A 20125-nucleotide genomic window follows, 5' to 3' on the forward strand; every position below is an offset into this window, starting at 1 on the left:
TTGAGTTCATCTGCGAGCTATAAACACAGTAAGACACATTGCTGACTGTGCAAACAAAAAGTGAGAATCATTAGAGTGTCCGCCCTGAGATCGGTAGGTCGTGAGTTCAAACCCCGGCCCAGTCATACCAAAGACTATAAAAATGGGACCCATTACCTCCCTGCTTGGCACTCAGCATCAAGGGTTGGAATTGGGGGTTAAATCAACAAAAATGATGCTCACGGCTCCCCTCACCTCCCAGGGGTGAGGGTGAGGGTGATGGTCAAATGCAGAGGATAATTTCACCACACCTACTGTGTGTGTGTGACAATCATTAAGAGAAAAAGAAAATTATCTTTGTAACGTTGTTGGTTTAAAAATTAGCCTACTTGTTGACTTAGATTACAGGGGTGTGCAAACTTTTTCCACTGAGGGCCGCACACGGAAAAAATAAAGCCTGCGGGGGCCATTTGATATTTTTCATTTTCAAACCATAACAAAATATATGGATTTTATTTTTATTTATTTTTTTACCTTTAGGGCTCCCGGGGACCATAAAGGGTCCAAGTCATTAAAATGTTAAAAAAAAGTCAAATTATTATTTTATTTTATTTTATTTAACGATTACAGTAAATCTCTACAGTATATCACCTTCAGGTTGATATAAAGTTAAAAAAACAAAAAGGTTTTATGCCTTTTCTGTCAAAGACAACTTTGTTTTTTTTATAATAAAACTGAAATATGCAGTATTTCCCCCACTGCCCAAAACATTCAGAAAGCAATGTTTGATGTGAAGTAATTAGAGCCTTAAAAAGATCAATAATGCAGGACACCATTGATTTTAATTCATTATTATTTTTGAGTAATCACAGTGAAAAGATAAATACAATCCCATTAAATATATTTGGGATCCAAAGGTGCCCCACTCATAAAGTGATACATTTTTATTAGTTTCTTTTTACTTTCAACACTTAAGTTACGAGATCAACTTCAGATATATCTGTCCATTTTACGTTTGAACTATTATTTTGTTTGTTTTATGCTCTTTTGTCAAAGAAAATGTTGATGTTTTTGTATGGCAACCACACAATATTTTGTGGAATATTTTCCACATGCATTTTTTTAAAGTGAAATATTTTAAATAATTGGAGCCTTGAATAGGTCAATAATTCATTATAACATTGTTTTTGTTTTGTTTTGAGCAATGGCAAAAAAAGAAAAAGAAAGATAGATATAAGAAAAAAAAACAGCCTGCATGGCAGCTTTGTGTCAACATTGCAACTTTTTCTAGTTAGATTTCACCTCATTCCACTTTTTTTTTATGTTTTACTTTTTATTTTTGCAATAGCATTTCCAGAATGTGTGGCGGGCCGGTAAACAATTAGCTGCGGGCCGCAAATGGCCCCTAGGCCGCACTTAGAACACCCCTGTCATAAACCTATTAAAGCACATGTTTATGGCTTTCAGTTCATGTTAATTCATTGAAAACAATGTCATTAAAATAATTAATGTAATTTAGGCAACACACTTAATACAATTGCATAAATGTAATTTTTTTTTTTTTAATTACTTTAATGTTGTTTTGGGAGATTTTGTTTTTTTGGAGCATTGGCAAGAAAAGAATAATAAAGATTGACATAAGAAAAAAAACAGCCTGCATGGCAGCTTTGTGTCAACATTGCAACTTTTTCTGGTTAGATTTCACCTCATTCCACTTTTTTTTTATGTTTTACTTTTTATTTTTGCAATAGCATTTTCAGAATGTGTGGCGGGCCGGTAAACAATTACCTGCGGGCCGCAAATGGCCCCAGGGCCGCACTTAGAACACCCCTGTCATAAACCTATTAAAGCACATGTTTATGGCTTTCAGTTCATGTTAATTAATTGAAAACAATGTCATTAAAATAATTAATGTAATTTAGTCAACACACTTAATACAATTGCATAAATGTAAATTTTTTTTAAAAATTACTTTAATGTTGTTCTGGGAGATTTTGTTTTTTGGAGCAATGGCAAGAAAAGAATAATAAAAATAGACAAAGGGAAAAAAACAGCCTGCATGGCAGCTTTGTGTCAACATTGCAACTTTTTCTAGCTAGATTTCACCTCATTCCACTTTTTTTTAATGTTTTTTTTTTATTTTTGTAATAGCATTTCCAGAATGTGTGGCGGGCCGGTAAACAATTAGCTGCGGGCCGCCAATGGCCCCAGGGCCGCACTTAGAACACCCCTGTCATAAACCTATTAAAGCACATGTTTATGGCTTTCAGTTCATGTTAATTAATTGAAAACAATGTCATTAAAATAATTAATGTAATTTAGTCAACACACTTAATACAATTGCATAAATGTAAATTTTTTTTAAAAATTACTTTAATGTTGTTCTGGGAGATTTTGTTTTTTTGGAGCAATGGCAAGAAAAGAATAAAGATAGACAAAAGGAAAAAAACAGCCTGCATGGCAGCTTTGTGTCAACATTGCAACTTTTCTAGTTAGATTTCACCTCATTCCACTTTTTTTTTAATGTTTTTTTTTATTTTTGCAATAGCATTTCCAGAATGTGTGGCGGGCCGGTAAACAATTAGCTGCGGGCCGCCAATGGCCCCAGGGCCGCACTTAGAACACCCCTGTCATAAACCTATTAAAGCACATGTTTATGGCTTTCAGTTCATGTTAATTAATTGAAAACAATGTCATTAAAATAATTAATGTAATTTAGTCAACACACTTAATACAATTGCATAAATGTAATTTTTTTTTTTAAATTACTTTAATGTTGTTCTGGGAGATTTTGTTTTTTTGGAGCAATGGCAAGAAAAGAATAATAAAGATAGACAAAAGGAAAAAAACAGCCTGCATGGCAGCTTTGTGTCAACATTGCAACTTTTTCTAGTTAGATTTCACCTCATTCCACTTTTTTTTAATGTTTTTTTTAATTTTTGCAATAGCATTTCCAGAATGTGTGGCGGGCCAGTAAACAATTAGCTGCGGGCCGCAAATGGCCCCAGGGCCGCACTTAGAACACCCCTGTCATAAACCTATTAAAGCACATGTTTATGGCTTTCAGTTCATGTTAATTAATTGAAAACAATGTCATTAAAATAATTAAAGTAATTTAGTCAACACACTTAATACAATTGCATAAATGTAATTTTTTTTTTAAATTACTTTAATGTTGTTCTGGGAGATTTTGTTTTTTTGGAGCAATGGCAAGAAAAGAATAATAAAGATAGACAAAAGGAAAAAAACAGCCTGCATGGCAGCTTTGTGTCAACATTGCAACTTTTTCTAGTTAGATTTCACCTCATTCCACTTTTTTTTAATGTTTTTTTTAATTTTTGCAATAGCATTTCCAGAATGTGTGGCGGGCCAGTAAACAATTAGCTGCGGGCCGCAAATGGCCCCAGGGCCGCACTTAGAACACCCCTGTCATAAACCTATTAAAGCACATGTTTATGGCTTTCAGTTCATGTTAATTAATTGAAAACAATGTCATTAAAATAATTAAAGTAATTTAGTCAACACACTTAATACAATTGCATAAATGTAATTTTTTTTTTTAATTACTTTAATGTTGTTCTGGGAGATTTTGTTTTTTTGGAGCAATGGCAAGAAAAGAATAATAAAGATAGACAAAAGGAAAAAAACAGCCTGCATGGCAGCTTTGTGTCAACATTGCAACTTTTTCTAGTTAGATTTCACCTCATTCCACTTTTTTTTAATGTTTTTTTTAATTTTTGCAGTAGCATTTCCAGAATGTGTGGCGGGCCGGTAAACAATTAGCTGCGGGCCGCCAATGGCCCCAGGGCCGCACTTAGAACACCCCTGTCATAAACCTATTAAAGCACATGTTTATGGCTTTCAGTTCATGTTAATTAATTGAAAACAATGTCAATAAAATAATTAATGTAATTTAGTCAACACACTTTTAATACAATTGCATAAATGTAATTTTTTTTTTTTAAATTACTTTAATGTTGTTCTGGGAGATTTTGTTTTTTTGGAGCAATGGCAAGAAAAGAATAATAAAGATAGACAAGGAAAAAAACAGCCTGCATGGCAGCTTTGTGTCAAAATTGCAACTTTTTCTAGTTAGATGTCACCTCATTCCACTTTTTTTTAAATGTTTTTTTAAATTTTTGCAATAGCATTTCCAGAATGTGTGGCGGGCCGGTAAACAATTAGCTGCGGGCCGCCAATGGCCCCTAGGCCGCACTTTGGACACACCTGACTTAGAAGGTATAAAAGATCCAAAAAGTGCATTTCAACTAAATATGGGAACTGCAAGTAGATTCAGTCAACATTTACCATGCAAGCATTGCTTCGGACAAAAAGATTTGCTTACCTTCAAATAATCATTTTCAGATCTCAAGTCCTCAATCTCCCTCAGCAGGTCGTCGTCGTCGGTGCCGCACTTGCCTCCTCCTTGTGCACTCGTCGTGGCTTTGGCTTTCTCTACAGTGACCCGGGGACCGGACTGGACGGGACATGCTGACCCCTTAGGAACCGGATTAGGCTCGCTGGTGTTCACTGCGGCTGCAGCATGCATCGCCGGGAGGTCCGCTCCCAGGTGATCCCGGTCACTGGAGCCGGTCCCGGACTCCGCGTCGCTGCTAGCCGCCGGCGCCAGCTCGGACGGGCAGTCCGAAAGGTCCGAGCTGCTGTCGGTCTGGGTAACCAGGAGTCCGGTCGGTACCCTGACAGGGGAACCATGGCTGATGGGGATGAGCTTCCCCTTCTTGGCCTTAGCGAGGACAGGGCTGCCGGCGGCCGGTGTTCCATGCTGGAGCAGCCTGTTGGGCTTGGTCCCTCCGGCCTTGGTGCTGCTCCTGGCCGCGGCAGGCTTCTCTTTGAGCGGGGTGATGTTACGTCTGGAGCCGCGGCTCGGAGCTTGCAGCTGCTTGCCGAGTTTGGAGGATTTGGGTCCGATAGTTGGCGGCTTGGCTGAGCAGGCGTGGACATCCTTCAGGAACGGTCTGGCCGGGGAGGAAACCCGGTTCGGTCTCTTCTTCTCCGGCTGGTGCTGGCTGGGTCTGGTGTCAGAGCCGTTGGAGCTCTCCATCGTACACTGACACCAGGAGGGTGGTTAGAAAGCGTCGGGTCCACGGCACCGCAGGACGGGGGGCAGTTCCGGAGCGTCTTCCTGGCCCGGTTCTCGATGGGCATCCTGTGAATGACTGTCCAGTGTGTGCATCCACTCACCAGGGTGTCATTGTGGTCCCCTCGGGAGGGAGGAGGGCTGCAGTCAGACTGGATTAGGGGACATGCTGGCCGCCGAGGCGTCACTAGGATCGGCCCCCGTGTCCCTCTCGGTACCGGGAGTCCATCCCTCTGCCTTGTCCCCCCTCCAAGTCTGGTAGCGCTGCCGCAGACTTGTCAGATCCGCAATCGCTGCGGTGTGACGCCCGTGATTGGCTGCGAGGCGCATGCGCAGTTTGACACACATACGAAAGGGCGCGCGCGCGCGCGCTGTCGGGTACGCGCAGATCTCGTGACGTGCACCAACTGCCTCTCCGTTGTTTGAAAAGCTTCACTGGTAACATAGATGTAGTTTTAGGGTACACCTGCACATTAATGAGGGGAAACACCTGCCTTTCCAAATTAATTAATACTTTCTAGTTATATAAAGATGCACATCACAATGACAGCCAATACAAAAGCTAGCATTTTTCATTTCATTTTTCATGTTTATTTCGAATATGTAGACAAAAAAAAAAAAACAAATTTTGAAAAAAAACCAACAAAAAAGCCATTCAAGAATGAATAACAAAAACAACAATAAGCATCACAAATTTGCGTGGGTTCCCTCCGGGTACTCTGGCTTCCTCCCACCTCCAAAGACATGCACCTGGGGATAGGTTGATTGGCAACACTAAATTGGCCGCAGTGTGTGAATGTTGTCTGTCTGTCTGTGTTGGCCCTCCACACAGAAAGATCCCGAGCCCAGGATCGAACCCAGGACCTTTGTATTGTGAGGCACATGCACTAACCCCTGTATCACCGTGCCGCCTCAGAGGTATTATGAACCCAAATTTGTGATACTAGCTTTTGTATTGGATGTCATTGTGATTTGCATCTTTATCTAATGTAGTAAGCTTAATGTATACATATATAACTGTAAACATGACACCTGTTATTGATAACTCCCGTCTGCATATCTGCGGGCAATAGAAAAACAATCAAGTTAGTAAATACATTAAATAACATTGGCCCTGCAATGAGGTGGCGACTTGTCCAGGGTGTACCCCACCTTCTGCCAGAGTGCAACTGGGTTAGGCTCCATCCCCCCCGCAACCCCGAGATGGATAAGCAGTAAAAAAATTAGGGATGTCCGATAATGGCTTTTTTGGCGATATCTGTTAATTACCAATACCGATATACACAGACCTGGACATAGTATGGACTGTATACAAATGCTTATTTTGAAAATTTAATTTTGTTTACAGATTATATGCAATCTGTTGTTGAAGTTCCCAAAAGTGAAGGTGTGTGTTGCTGAGCCCGACCTGGACATAATCTGGACTGGACCTGGTTTTTAAGAACCCTTTAAACAATCTAATTTCATGAACAACCAGGTCTGGTGAAGATAAGGTCCCTGTTAAAGGTTAGTACTATTAGTGGAGCAGCAGCACGCACAATCATGTGTGCTTACGGACTGTATCCCTTGCAGACTGTATTGATATATATTGATATATAATGTAGGAACCAGAATATTAATAACAGAAAGAAACAACCCTTTTGTGTGAATGAGTGTAAATGGGGGAGGGAGGTTTTTTGGGTTGGTGCACTAATTTTAAGTGTATCTTGTGTTTATGTTGATTTAATAAAAAAAAATAAAAAAAATAAACGATACCGATAATTAAAAAAACGATACAGATCATTTTCGATATTAGATTTTAAAGCATTTATCGGCCAATAATATGGGCAGGCCGATATTATCGGACATCTCTATAAAAAATGGAAGGATAGTATCATGTCAACAGTTGAAAATGATCCTATTCAATACTAAACTCTTCAAGCCATGCTAGAAAATAGCAACTAACCATTCTAAATGCGACAAAAAAACCCAGAGTCAAATAAAAGTTGGTAATAAATATAGACATCTTTAATTTCATTAGTTCCACAATGCCAAAAGTTATAAATAGCACATAAAGTCCAATCATAACAAGTCCAAACCTCTAATGAGATCTTTTTTTTTTAACACTTTTAATAGCAAACACGTCGCCTTAAATGGTATGTTGTTCAAAAAAAAAAAAGAAGTTTTAAACGACAGAAGCGGTAATAGCGCTGCTATGTTGACAACATGCGGATTAGTGTCAAAATCGTGTCACAAAAGTTCTAAAAGGTAACCAACCATTGATGGTCACATTGGTAGCATTTAATTTGGCAAAACCGTTCCCCCAAAAGTATGAAACTTAACCTTTACAAAAATCATAACAGGCCGCATCCAAGTATCAATTGAGCTACTGTGCTAAAAACAAAGAAAGAAAGAAACAGTATAAGAACATTAAACAGATATTTGGAGGACTCGTGCATAGACTGTTTAGTTTTTTTTAAATGTGCAGGGGATGGGACGTCCCACTCTGGTCCAAATTATACAATACAAAGAAACATTGGACTTCCCTCATAGCAGCAGAAGAAGAAACTGCTCCATGTAATAATGAAGCAAGTCTCCTGAGTCATTCAAACACTCTCTGCAAAAAAAAAGAAGAGTTTTGAAAATATTGAAAGCCAGTCTAATAAGACTTGGAGTAAAACAGTTTGCCATGGCGATCAATTTCCTGCTGCCTGGTCATGTGCCAGCTTGATTGCAATCAGTGTTTAACAAATTATTTGACAGCCATTCCAAACAAATCTAATACTTCAAGGCCACCTACCTGCGACTGTGCAGTGCAGCAACACACCCGCCTATGCTTTTACATCAACAACAAATACAAGTGTGCTTTTTGTAACTTCCAAGTCCACGTCTCACTCCTGCAGGGTGATGTACAAAATTAAGGGACCGGGCATGAAAGTTGTCTAAACTAACAACAGGGAAAAAGTGTAGGGTTCGCTACCTCAAAGGCACATGTTGGAGGGCGCACAGCGAGCTGGAACATGAGGTAGTCTGGGTAAAGGATGTCAAGAAGTGTCATTACCACCCAGCTGTTAGTTTTGGAGCGCAACACTTCCAAATCGCTGCTGCCCCGTGGTGTTCAGTTTAACACACTGCACGTAAAGGATATTGGGTGGTTTTGTTTGTGTGTGTGTGTGTGTGTGTGTGTGTGTGTGTGTGTGTGTGTGTGTGTGTGTGTGTGTGTGTGTGTGTGTGTGTGTGTGTGTGTGTGTGGGACTCAGCAGCAGCGCATGCGAGGAGGGGGCAACTCTGGAGGCACTTCAGGTTCGGGCTGCAGAGACAAAAGGCTGCCAGAGAGCTCCTTGTTGGGAACCTCCAGCGGCATCTGGAGGGTAGAATACAACACAACTTTTACTGTCATTGCTAAACTAGGGAAGTGTAGCAGCTTTTAGTTGCGCCGGGAAAAAAAACCCCACACAGAGAAGCACACAAGAGAACAGTCAACAAAAGACAACCAAAAAGTAGAATGCAGACTTCAGCCCTCTACTAAGTGTTGGGTGATACTAGTGTTGTTAATTTTTATCCTGGAACCTCTAAAGTTGAGCAATTCCGAGTAAGACCACAATGTTTTGGGCAAATTATACAACTAATGTCACACAAAAACTGCAGTATTGCCACACATAATTTATGTATGTTTAGTCCTCATCACATTTTTCTTGTTTGCATTACATAAAACATAGAATTCATGATGACAATTTGAAAATTCATGATTATGAGGCATATTTGTCCTGAAGGTCCAAATTGTACAACTTTAAGAGGCATTAGACTTGGCGACTGGCGCTCTCTGCTGGTTGCTGCCAAATAGCACAAGCTACTGTTGCATAAACTTGTTAATACAAATGTAACATTGATCAAATTCAACATGATTGACCTTTTTAGCAACACAAATCTAAGAATACTTAAGAGGATTTGCATTATTTTATGCCTATATGTGTGTGTGTAGGCTGGTGCTGTGCAACATGACACATACAGCAGCAAAAGGTACATAGAATATGCCTTTGAGTAGTAGTAGTAAGGTACATTGAATATATCTTTGAGGGATTGTAAACAGTATAAAAAACTACATGAAATGAAAAATAGTAAGGAAAAGACATAAGTACCCACCTTGCTGAGGATGTCGTCCACCAGCTTGAGGAAGATCTCGTTCACGTTACAGTTATCCTTGGCGCTCGCCTCGCAGAAACGCATGCCACTTATTCGAGAGGCAAACTGGAATGCACACAGATAGTCTAATTCGAAAAAAAAACTTGAACAATTATAAAATCTCTTGGTGATGTTCTCCGCTGCTCCATATTAACATTGTTTTCCGTGCTAATAACACACTTTTGTTTAGTTTTAGGATGAATCTGCTGTATCTTCATTCAGATGTGTGAAAATGTAAAAAAATAAAATAAATTAGGGCTGTTTTAAATCACCAAAAAATAGTGCATTAATGTAATGTAAACACAGATTAACCACATACATTTATTAGACTACACATGCTCCTTGACTTAAACAGCAGATACCTGAAAGATAACTACCATAATTCAAGTAAAACATTTAAAAAATGTTTGGGTATGACATCCTGACAGTAAAATTGCATTTATGTTAAAAGTATTTTTTTTAAGTTTATTTAAATCATGCAAGCAATTTACTCAAATTAATCGTGATTAAACACAATTTAAAAGTTTGTTAATCTGATTAAAAATTGTTTGACAGCACAAAAAAAGAAACAATGAGCAATTTACTTTGCGATTTATCAAAATTAGAAAGTGTGATAAGTCTGAAAAAAAAAATCGTTAAGACAGCACAAAATACTATTTCAACTAGGGATGTCCGATAATATCGGCCGATAAATGCGTTAAAATGTAATATCGGAAATTATCAGTATCGTTTTTTTATTATCTGTATCGGTTTTTTATTTTTTTATTTTTTATTAAATCAACATAAAAAACACAAGATACACTTACAATTAGTGCACCAACCCAAAAAAACTCCCTCCCCCATTTCTTTCTGTTATCAATATTCTGGTTCCTACATTATATATCAATATATATCAATACCCCGCCTTCCGCCCGATTGTAGCTGAGATAGGCTCCAGCGCCCCCCGCGACCCCAAAAGGGAATAAGCGGTAGAAAATGGATGGATACATCAATACAGTCTGCAAGGGATACAGTCCGTAAGCACACATGATTGTGCATGCTGCTGGTCCACTAATAGTACTAACCTTTAACAGTTAATTTTACTCATTTTCATTCATTACTAGTTTCTATGTAACTGTTTTTATATTGTTTTACTTTCTTTTTTATTCAAGTAAATGTTTTTAATTTAGTTATCTTATTTTACTATTATTTTTAAAAAAGTACCTTATCTTCACCATACATGGTTGTCCAAATTAGGCATAATAATGTGTTAATTCCACGACTGCATATATCGGTTGATATCGGTATCGGTTGATATCGGTATCGGTAATTAAAGAGTTGGACAATATCGGAATATCGGATATCGGCAAAAAGCCATTATCGGACATCCCTAATTTCAACTATAGGTAATTTACTATTTACTTTAATCTGATTAAAAATATTTGTTTGACAGCACTAAAACAAATAGTAACTGTGGGTAATTTACTAATCACGATAACAAAACATTTTTATTAATCAGATTTAAAAATGAACTACTAAATCATTTTTAATCATATTTATTTTTTATATTGTCTCTGTATTGGTTTTCTATTCATTTATTCTTTGTTTTTATTCAGTCATTGGTGTAGCATAATATTGTTTGTAATATTATTTTTCATATCGTTTTTAATATTGTTTTTAATATTGTTTTTAACATGGCTGTGCAGCACTTTGGAAACATTCTTGTTGTGTAAATGTGCTATATAAATAAAGTGGATTGGATTGGATTGGATACTTGATATCACCAAAAACAATATGGGTAATTTGCGCCGATTAATCACAATAATCAAAATTAAAAAGTGTGATTAAACTGATTTAAAAAATGTATAGTTTGACAGCACAAAATAAATAGAAACTACAGGCGGACTCACCCTCTCTCCAAGTTGTCTGGAGATGACACGATCACTCTCGCAGTCCAACTTGTTCCCCACCAGGAGGAGCTCTGCCTCCTCAGATGCATACTGATATAAAAAAAAGAAAAAGGATACGTTGCCTACCACACGTTCCAACTTGGAATACTAAAATAATGTAGTTAGTGAGGTAAACAAAATAAGCGTGTGTGTTCACCTTGTCGATCATCTTCATCCACTTAGGGAGGTCTTCAAAAGTCTCCTGCTTTGTGATGTCATACACCAGCACGATTCCCTTGGCGCCGCGGTAGTAGGCTGACGTAATGCTGTTGAAGCGTTCCTGGCCCGCCGTGTCCCTGTCACATGAAGGAAGACGTATTATTTGTATATACAAATGTACTCCTAACAGCACAAAACAGCAAGGAAGCACTAAGAAAATATTAGGATACACATTTAGTTTTAAAGGGGAACTTGACTTTTTTTTTATTATTTTGCCTATCGTTCACAATCATAATGTTGGACAAGAACACATATATTATTATTTTCTTATGTATTCTAGAGTAAATATATGCCATCAAAAGTCTGCTTACAATTGAGCCTATGGGGGTCACTCTATCCTGCCAACAAAGCACTTAAAAGTCAGTCTACCCCAGGGCAGCTGTGGCTACGAAAGTATCTTACCACCACCAGGTGTGAATGAATGATGGGTTTTTAACATGTAAAGCGACTTTGGGTACTTAGAAAAGCGCTATATAAATCTCAGGTATTATTAAAAACATCCAAACACCACCATTAAAGTTTTATATACATGCTGTAAGTGTATATGTAATGTAGTAACAGGCACATTTATAATCCATCCATCCATTTACTACCGATTTCCCCCCTCGGGGTTGCGGGGGGTGATGGAGTCTATCCCAGCTGCTTAACCTTTACGCATTTTAAACATTTTAAGCATTCGTTTAAAAAAACGCATCACGTTTTCTTTTTCCCTGCAACATCATTGATTAACACTCACTGCAGACTTCATGAGAGTCAACAAACAAAACATCACTTACTGTGCAATGTCTGCTGTCACTAGGATGCCCAAGCCAACTCGGCGTCTTTTCATGTCGTACTCGTCATTTCCGAGTCTAAATTGGCTGTCAAAGTGTACCAATATGTCGGATTACATCCTCATCCTTCTACTATCCAGGTGAGAGGCATGATTTATGAGCTACAATAAACTTTCACTTGCGAGGAAACAGGTTACCACTCAATGATGTAAACATAGGCACACAAACTTGTGATTACGGCGCCGCTATAAATAGTTTGTCTGTGTTAACTTAGCGTTTATAATAACAATATTACTAATACTTGGTTAATATTCAAGTCAGGAAATGTAAATGGAGTATTGTTGGCGCTTTTTGGATGTTTTTTATATTTGGTTTTATGGGCGGAATAGAGGACTTCCCATTGAGCTGACTTTTATTTACAAGTTAGAATGCATTCTAAAAAAATACATCTGTCATCATGTCTTCCATAATGATTGTGAACAATAGGTAAAATTCCTAAATAAGTGTACTTCCCCTTTAAGTTAGCGCAGACATTCATTCCATCTTGCTGTAAGAGAGCAAATGTAAGGCCAGGTCACTTTAGATATTTGCCATTTCCTACTTATTGTTTTGGCTCTGGTTTTTTTCTAACTCAAATTAGGATAACACTGACAACAATAAAATAGAAAATCATAATCAAGTTATAGAACCAATAAAGCCATTTGTTTTAAAAGACAGCTGGAATATTACAATAATAAAGTCATTTTAAGGAAACATTTATTATATGATTAGAAAATACTAGTAAGATTACAGACCAAAAATAAGTTAATAAATTCAGTTATGAACAATACGGATAAGAAAATATAAATTCTACTTTAAATAACTTATATTTCTAACCAGTCCAAATTCAGCATTTGCAGACATCAAATTGTATTATTCTATGATTTGTGCAACCTATAAAAACTGAAAAACATTACATAATGTTTCTTATGGGGAGAATTGTGACTTAACACTGATGTTATTATTGCATGTTTCTCATTAAATCAGTGTTGTTTATTTTCAATTTAATCCTAATAAGTGAGGCAAGGGTGTTAAAAGAGTGGGTTCATTACTGTCCCTCTGCGTATAGAAAAATGTATTTATTATTGATGACAAATATTAGATATATTGCATGGATTTGCTTTGTCAAATATTACACAAAGCAAAGCTGTTTTGTTCAGTTTCGCATATCTTGACCAACATTTGATTGCTTTTAGCATATTTAATGTACAAATTGTATCGAAATGGCCCGTCGCGTCCTTCAAATTTTCTGTAGTCTGTGCGATACTCGCCGGGAAAAATTTGGAGGACCTTGAAATAAGCCTTTCTAGCATTCTCTACACAGGACTGAAAATTTAGAATAGGTATCAGTGTTTCCCACACATTCATTTATTTGTGGCGGCCCGCCACGAAAGAATTACGTCCGCCACAAATAAAAATAAAAATAAAAATTAAAGTTTTTTTGTTTTTTTTTGTCCTGTCCAGCTTCTCAGGCAAATCATATAGTTGATGTAGATGCCCATATAGGCTGTTCAGATTTACTTTACAAAAGAGAAGTGTAGGATACTTCTCTTGTTGCCTTATTTGTATTTGACCACTACTGTTTTCTGTTTATTTGTTACTGACTGTGGCAGGACACCTCTGCCTCTGTTTCACTTTATGTTGCTGGCAAATAATATGGTTGAAGTAGTAGGCTAAAGTTAAATTATTTAGTATGCACTAATTAAAGGGGCGGAGCTTTAAGAGACATTTTAGCTTTTATATTTTATAAGATATATTTTTTGTAAGAACCACAATTAATAAATATATTTCAGTGAATAACTTATTGTTCAAATCTGTATATAAATATATACATAAAGTGTTGTAATTATATTGTAAAATGGATGGATGGACGTTTAAAACAAAACTGTTATTATTAATTAGTAAGTATACATTTTTTGAGCCTTTTTAGAGAAAATCATATCATTGTAGTAAATTATGCAAATTACTCGATTATGTCATGGTGACCACGCCCATAGCCACGCCCTCACCGCCAGAGGTATCTTGGCAGTTTATGGGAAACACTGGGTATTTAACAAATCTATTGCAGCTTGATTAAAGTCACATATGGACGCACTGCAGTGTTAACTTGTTAGTGCTCTTGACGGACGACCAGGTCCGACCTAGCTGCGTGACGAGTGCTTCGATGTTACTGTACCTGCGGCCTGACTCGCCGGCGCCCCCGTGAGTCACATTGAGGAGACAGAAGTAATGATGAGGTGAGGGTGCGGCGGTGTTGGAACTTGACGTGTGCTCTTCATCATGACAAACACAGCCAACACAGAAGGTGGGAGGGTGCACATGAAGGTGAGGTGGAGAGTGGTGTTAGTCGACAGGGAAAGATGTGTTAATAGCAGCCATCACTGCCGTACCTGACAGCAATGCAAGGATGGGAGCGGCGTGACGTGGCACACAGAAGAGGGATGCAATGTAAAGAATCTAAAAGACTTGCGTCCAGTTATCTCACCATATCTGCAGACGGATCTTTTTCCCTCTTAGCTCCACTGTCTTGATTTTGAAATCAACTCCTATGAGGGAAGCACACGAAAAAGCAGGATTTGGGTTAAAAACTGCAAAAAAATTCAAGATTAATGTCCATATTTTCTTCGCCTTTCCTCAAAAGCTTTGCACACTTGGAATTTTAAATCATTTTAATATTCCTCAGTGTGCGGCGGATTGTTTATTTTGATGACTTGTGTGTCACGGGACTGCAGGGACAGAAATGGAGCTGCCCCGTCACGGCAGCTGCCTGCATGTTGGGGGACTATTTTGGGATTGAACACTGTATGGCGGACTGCTAAACTGTTTGTGCTCAAAACAACAAAGTACAGCAGCTAACTAAGAGTGACAACCTAAATACATGCAAAACATGCTGGGGACTAAATGTCACCTTACATAAGGGCTACCTTTGTGTATGGAAATGTCAGCAAGGACAACACAATACAGTATTAATTCAGACATACCACATAATTAAAAGGTTGGTGCACAATTGTAACCAAATTACACAACAACCACACCGACACAGACTATTATATGAACAGAGAATCATTTCGCCACACCTAGTGTGTGTGTGACAATCATGGGTACTTTAACTTTTTAATACACTGATACAATTATATTAAGTACAATATGGTTCATGACACTGATACAGACTATTACCGTATTTTTTGGAGTATAAGTCGCTCCGGCCGAAAGTGCATAATAAAGAAGGAAAAAAACATATACCGGTATAAGTCGCACTGTCAATAAGTCGCATTTTTGGGGGAAATTTATTTGATAAAACCCAACACCAAGAATAGACATTTGAAAGGCAATTTAAAATAAATAAAGAATAGTGAACAACAGGCCGAATAAGTGTACGTTATATGAGGCATAAATAGCCAACTGAGAACGGGCCTGGTATGTTAACGTAACATATTATGGTAAGAGTCATTCAAATAACTATAACATATAGAACATGCTATACGTTTACCAAACAATCTGTCACTCCTAATCGCTAAATCCCATGAATCTTATACGTCTAGTCTCTTACGTGAATGAGCTAAATAATATTATTTGATATTTTACGGTAATGTGTTAATAATTTCACACATAAGTCGCTCCTGAGTATAAGTCGCACTAAACATTGAAAAAAACTGCGACTTACAGTCCGAAAAATACGGTACATGGAGTAATGTCATTTGTTTTAGTAAGGCTGATGTTAAAATTAGCTGAGACGTAATGCAAATTCCCTTCCATTCCATCTCTATCCTCCTTCAAAACCGCACTAAAAGAACACCTCCAGGCAACTTCAACCCTAAACTAACACCCTCCCTTCCACATCCCTCCTCCCCGGATTGTAAATAATCAAATGTAGATACTTGTTCTTATGCTTGACTGAATGACTGAAGTGCTGATATCAACCAAACCTAACCCCCCCCCCGCCGGATTGTAAATAATGTAAATAATTCAATGTATTTACTCGGATGATTAACTTGTGTGATGACTGTATTATGATGATAGTGTATATCATTTCCTTTTTATTTATCTCCTTCATTGATGTGCATCTTTGATCAATAAGACAATTAAACCTCAATTATTCAATTATACATTTACACACCAATGCCTGAGAAGGAGCAGGATGAAGAAAAATCTTATATTTTCCTGCCCCCTTCAATATAATACGTAGTCTTACTTAATGGATATCATATAAACCAACAATTACATCCAAATATAATGAAAACAAACAAAAAACACAACAAGTGCAAAACTTCATGAAGTACAAACCGAACAAAACAAAAAAAAAAGTAATATACACCTCACGGGATGATACAAAACCAGGCAAAAAATAAGTAAAATAATAAATATAAAGCAAAATGTAAACACTTATGGCTGTCCATATGATCTTATTGTTCTGTCTATATATATATTTTTCCAATTGGAATATATTTTTACAATCTTTTATCTCATTGTAAAGAGAATTCCATAGTTTAACCCCCACCACTGATATACACGTTTGTTTTAAAGTTGTCCTTGAATACTGATGTTTGAAATGACCTTTTCTTCTATGCTCTTCATTCTCAGAAGTGATGACAAACATTTTTTGTAAATTTGCTGGTAATGTTTTACTTTTAGCCTTAAACATGACACATAATAGCTCCTGTAATTTCAATAAACCCTAATTAATAAATGTTAGTGTGTTCTAATCTGTAACATGAATCGATTTAAGTGGACCCCGATTTAAACAAGTTTAAAAACGTATTCGGGTGTTAGCATTTAGTGGTCAATTGTACGGAATATGTACTGTACTGTGCAATCTACTAATAAACGTTTTAATCAATCAATCAATAAACCAAACGTTTGAGTGTTTTATTAGTTATGTGTTTTTTTAATGTATAGTCCACCCAGCTAACTTTTTAGATTAAAGCTAACTTTACAGAGTTGACGTCCAAGCCCAAATAATAGACGGATCCTTGCTACTGAAGTCCGAGACCACATAATAGACATAGCCTTGCTACTGTAAAATTGCAAATTCGATTACAAATGTGGATCTTTTTCCCCCTCACCCACGGTGGACTTGCAGGCCTCGGAGAACGTGTCGTCGGTGTAGCGCTCCATTAAGCTGGTTTTACCCACACCGCGGGAGCCGATAATGATGATTTGAAGCTTGAAGTCCGCGGGCCTGGGCGGTATCTTCCTGCGGCGCGACTGAGCTCCCACAGCAGGCGAGGAGTTCGCGGAGCTCCCGCTGCCGCCGCCGGCCCTCCGCTGAAAGTCATATCGCGGGTCCATTAGCGGCTCCACATTTGTACTTTAACGTTAACACAAAAGACTAACTCAGCGTTTTGCGCTTGAAACGTCAAGTTTCTTCACCCTCCTTAGAAGTTTAAGCAAGTTTGCTGCTCGTTTAGAATTGTTGTTGTCTTTCCGACCATTAGACGCCAACCCGCAGTGACGTCACTGGGTCAAATAAAACAACTTCCTGTTCCACCATATTGGAAACCGTATTTACGGTACGGCGTAAGAGACAAACTACGTTTGGGCGAGACCACAAAAGTGCAACGTAATGTCGACGGTTTGAAAACTTTTTTTTATATATTCGTTAAAAAAAGAAATGTTAAAGGAATTTTACCTTTACAACATCATTCTACTATTGGCTAAGTTATATATTCGTTTCTCAATACCCGACCTGTTTTTTGTGCCTTTAAAAAATAGTTAGAACTCTACGTTAGAACACTCTGTACCCCTAACAACCAAAAAGCTGTGGAAACGATGATGCTGTGTTCCAAATTTAAATTATTTACTGAACTTGTGTCATACTTGCCAACCTTGAGACCTCCAAATTCGGGAGATTTGGGGGGGTTGAGGTGGGCGGGGTTAAGGGGGGAGGAGTATATTTATAGCTAGAATTAACTGAAATTCAAGTATTTCTTATATATATATATATATATATATATATATATATATATATATATATATATATATATATATATATATATATATATATATATATATAAATAATAAATACTTGACTTTCAGTTAATTCTAGCTATAAATATATATATGTATTTTATTATATGTAAATACATATAAATAAAATAAATACTTGAATTTCAGTGTTCATTTATTTACATATATACACACATAACACTTCTCTACTCGTTGTTGTATTTGAAAGTGCAATGCTTTGCAGCCAGCAGCACAGCCTTTGAAGGAGCATAGGTATGGGCAGTGTAATATTAGTATAATAGTCAATAACCAGGCGAGGTGACGAAGTTACGTGTCTTTACTTCATACTTCAGAACCGACTCCCACACTTGCCCATGACAAATTTGTGCTTTGTTTTAAAGATGTGATATTTGGATTTACACTATTTGAAAATGAATTTTACCTTTGCAACCTCATTCTACTATATGGCTAAGTTTTATATTCATAAATGTACGTTTCTCAATACCCGACCAAAGAATTAGAACTCTACGTTAGAACACTCTCTACCCCTAACAACCAAAAAGCTGTGGAAACGATGATGCTGTGTTCCGAATTAAAATTATTTACTGAACTTGTGTGAGCCTATGGCTTTGCACTTTGTTATATATATATATATATATATATATATATATATATATATATATATATATATATATATATATATACCTCCCACCTCCAAAGACATGCACCTGGGGATAGGTTGATTGGCAACACTAAATTGGCCCTAGTGTGTGAATGTGAGTGTGAATGTTGTCTGTCTATCTGTGTTGGCCCTGCGATGAGCTGGCGACTTGTCCAGGGTGTACCCTGCCTTCCGCCCGATTGTAGCTGAGATAGGCTCCAGCGCCCCCCGCGACCCCGAAGGGAATAAGCGGTGGAATAAGCGGTAGAAAATGGATGGATGGATGGATATGTATATATATATATATATATATATATATATATATATATATATACATATATATATATATATATATATATATATATATATATATATATATATGTATATATATATATATATTGCATTGTATTTTAGTTACTTTATTGAGTTTAACCCCCTGGCGCTGATTTGTACTGTTTTTGTACTTATTTTGATTATTATTATTTCTTGATTGTTTGTAAATGTTGCAGTGTATAAATAAAGGTTTATCAAATTAAAAAAAATAAAATAATAATAAACTTTTTTTTTTAAATACTTTTTTTTATTCGTGATTTTTACTTGAATTTGTCTTGTCTATGAATATTGTATTGTACAGTGCAAACAAAATACAATAAAAATTAACAATTTAAAGGATACAGCACATATTTATGCAAAAAATATTTTTTATCAACATTCACAAAACTTATTTGTAAACAGTCTAGCAATAGCCCAGATGAGTATGACATACAACAAACACATGCAACAACGGAATACATTGTTTCGGTAACACTTTAGTATGGGGAACACATATTCACCATTAACTAGTTGCTTATTAATATGAAAATTAGTAACATATTGGCTCTTAATTAGTCATTATTAAGTACTTATTAATGCCTTATTGCGCATGGCCTTATTATACAACCAGTAAGCCATTAACTAAGAGTTAACTAACCCTAATCCTAACCCTTATTGCTTATTAGTAACCCTAACTCTAACCCTAACCCTAACTCCAACCCTAACCCTAACCCTTATATGTTCCCCTAGGGTCCAAATAACTCTAAACTAAGTCTTTGTTACATTAATAAGCAACTAATTAATGGTGAATATGTTCCCCATACTAAAGTGTTACCATTGTTTCCCTTTAATGACTTTTGTTTGAACAAAGTAAGGTAAATAATGCACACTAAGCAGTGTTCGTAAAAATACTTTTAAAAAGTAATTATTTTTAGTTACTCATTACTTTACCGAAAAGTAATTGAATTCCTAACGGAATGTAATTAACTAGTTAATGTTAATGTCTAAT

General features: G+C 37.0%; 2 protein-coding genes across 14 annotated transcripts in view; both read right to left on the minus strand.

Moving 5' to 3' along the window:
- The window catches only part of LOC133631145 (microtubule cross-linking factor 1-like), a 132642-nt gene extending 127278 nt beyond the window's left edge, over nucleotides 1-5364 (minus strand). For all 8 annotated transcript variants that reach the window (XR_009821404.1, XR_009821405.1, XM_062023241.1 and 5 more), the window contains exon 1: nucleotides 4325-5364. Coding sequence is in view for 6 of the 8 variants with exons in the window: in XM_062023241.1 (XP_061879225.1) it covers nucleotides 4325-5041 (717 nt within the window). In the remaining 2 variants the exon portion in view is untranslated. The remainder of the gene's footprint in view (nucleotides 1-4324) is intronic.
- A 1697-nt stretch (nucleotides 5365-7061) lies between these two features.
- On the minus strand, nucleotides 7062-17673 carry rab12 (RAB12, member RAS oncogene family). Of its 6 annotated transcripts, none has more exons than XR_009821408.1 (8): nucleotides 17261-17673; nucleotides 14683-14743; nucleotides 11324-11462; nucleotides 11128-11217; nucleotides 9200-9304; nucleotides 8037-8420; nucleotides 7857-7953; nucleotides 7062-7673 (listed from the first exon to the last, which is right to left on the minus strand). XR_009821408.1 is itself a non-coding variant. In XM_062023247.1 (8 exons), the coding sequence occupies exons 1-6, from the start codon at nucleotides 17484-17486 to the stop codon at nucleotides 8313-8315; spliced, it is 729 nt and encodes a 242-aa protein (XP_061879231.1). In that variant the 5' UTR covers nucleotides 17487-17673; the 3' UTR covers nucleotides 7062-8090; nucleotides 8205-8218; nucleotides 8283-8312. The 6 variants fall into 6 exon arrangements, 3 of the variants coding, with proteins under 3 accessions (XP_061879231.1, XP_061879230.1, XP_061879229.1); XM_062023247.1 differs by having other exon boundaries at nucleotides 7062-8090; nucleotides 8205-8218; nucleotides 8283-8420; XR_009821407.1 differs by having other exon boundaries at nucleotides 7062-7953.
- Between the last annotated feature and the right edge of the window lie 2452 nt (nucleotides 17674-20125).

This window comes from Entelurus aequoreus, linkage group LG16, assembly GCF_033978785.1.
Source record: "Entelurus aequoreus isolate RoL-2023_Sb linkage group LG16, RoL_Eaeq_v1.1, whole genome shotgun sequence".
NCBI classification, from domain to species: Eukaryota; Metazoa; Chordata; class Actinopteri; order Syngnathiformes; family Syngnathidae; genus Entelurus; species Entelurus aequoreus.

What these genes read in the sequence shown, in the direction of transcription:
- rab12 (XM_062023247.1), bottom strand. Translation starts at nt 17,486, where the DNA reads ATGGACCCGCGATATGACTTTCAGCGGAGGGCCGGCGGCGGCAGCGGG. An exon ending in CCAGACAACTTGGAGAGAGG is followed by an intron (nt 9,305 to 11,127) that starts GTGAGTCCGCCT and finishes TGTGCATTCCAG; the next exon opens with TTTGCCTCTCGAATAAGTGG. An exon ending in TGGACGACATCCTCAGCAAG is followed by an intron (nt 8,421 to 9,199) that starts GTGGGTACTTAT and finishes TCTACCCTCCAG; the next exon opens with ATGCCGCTGGAGGTTCCCAA.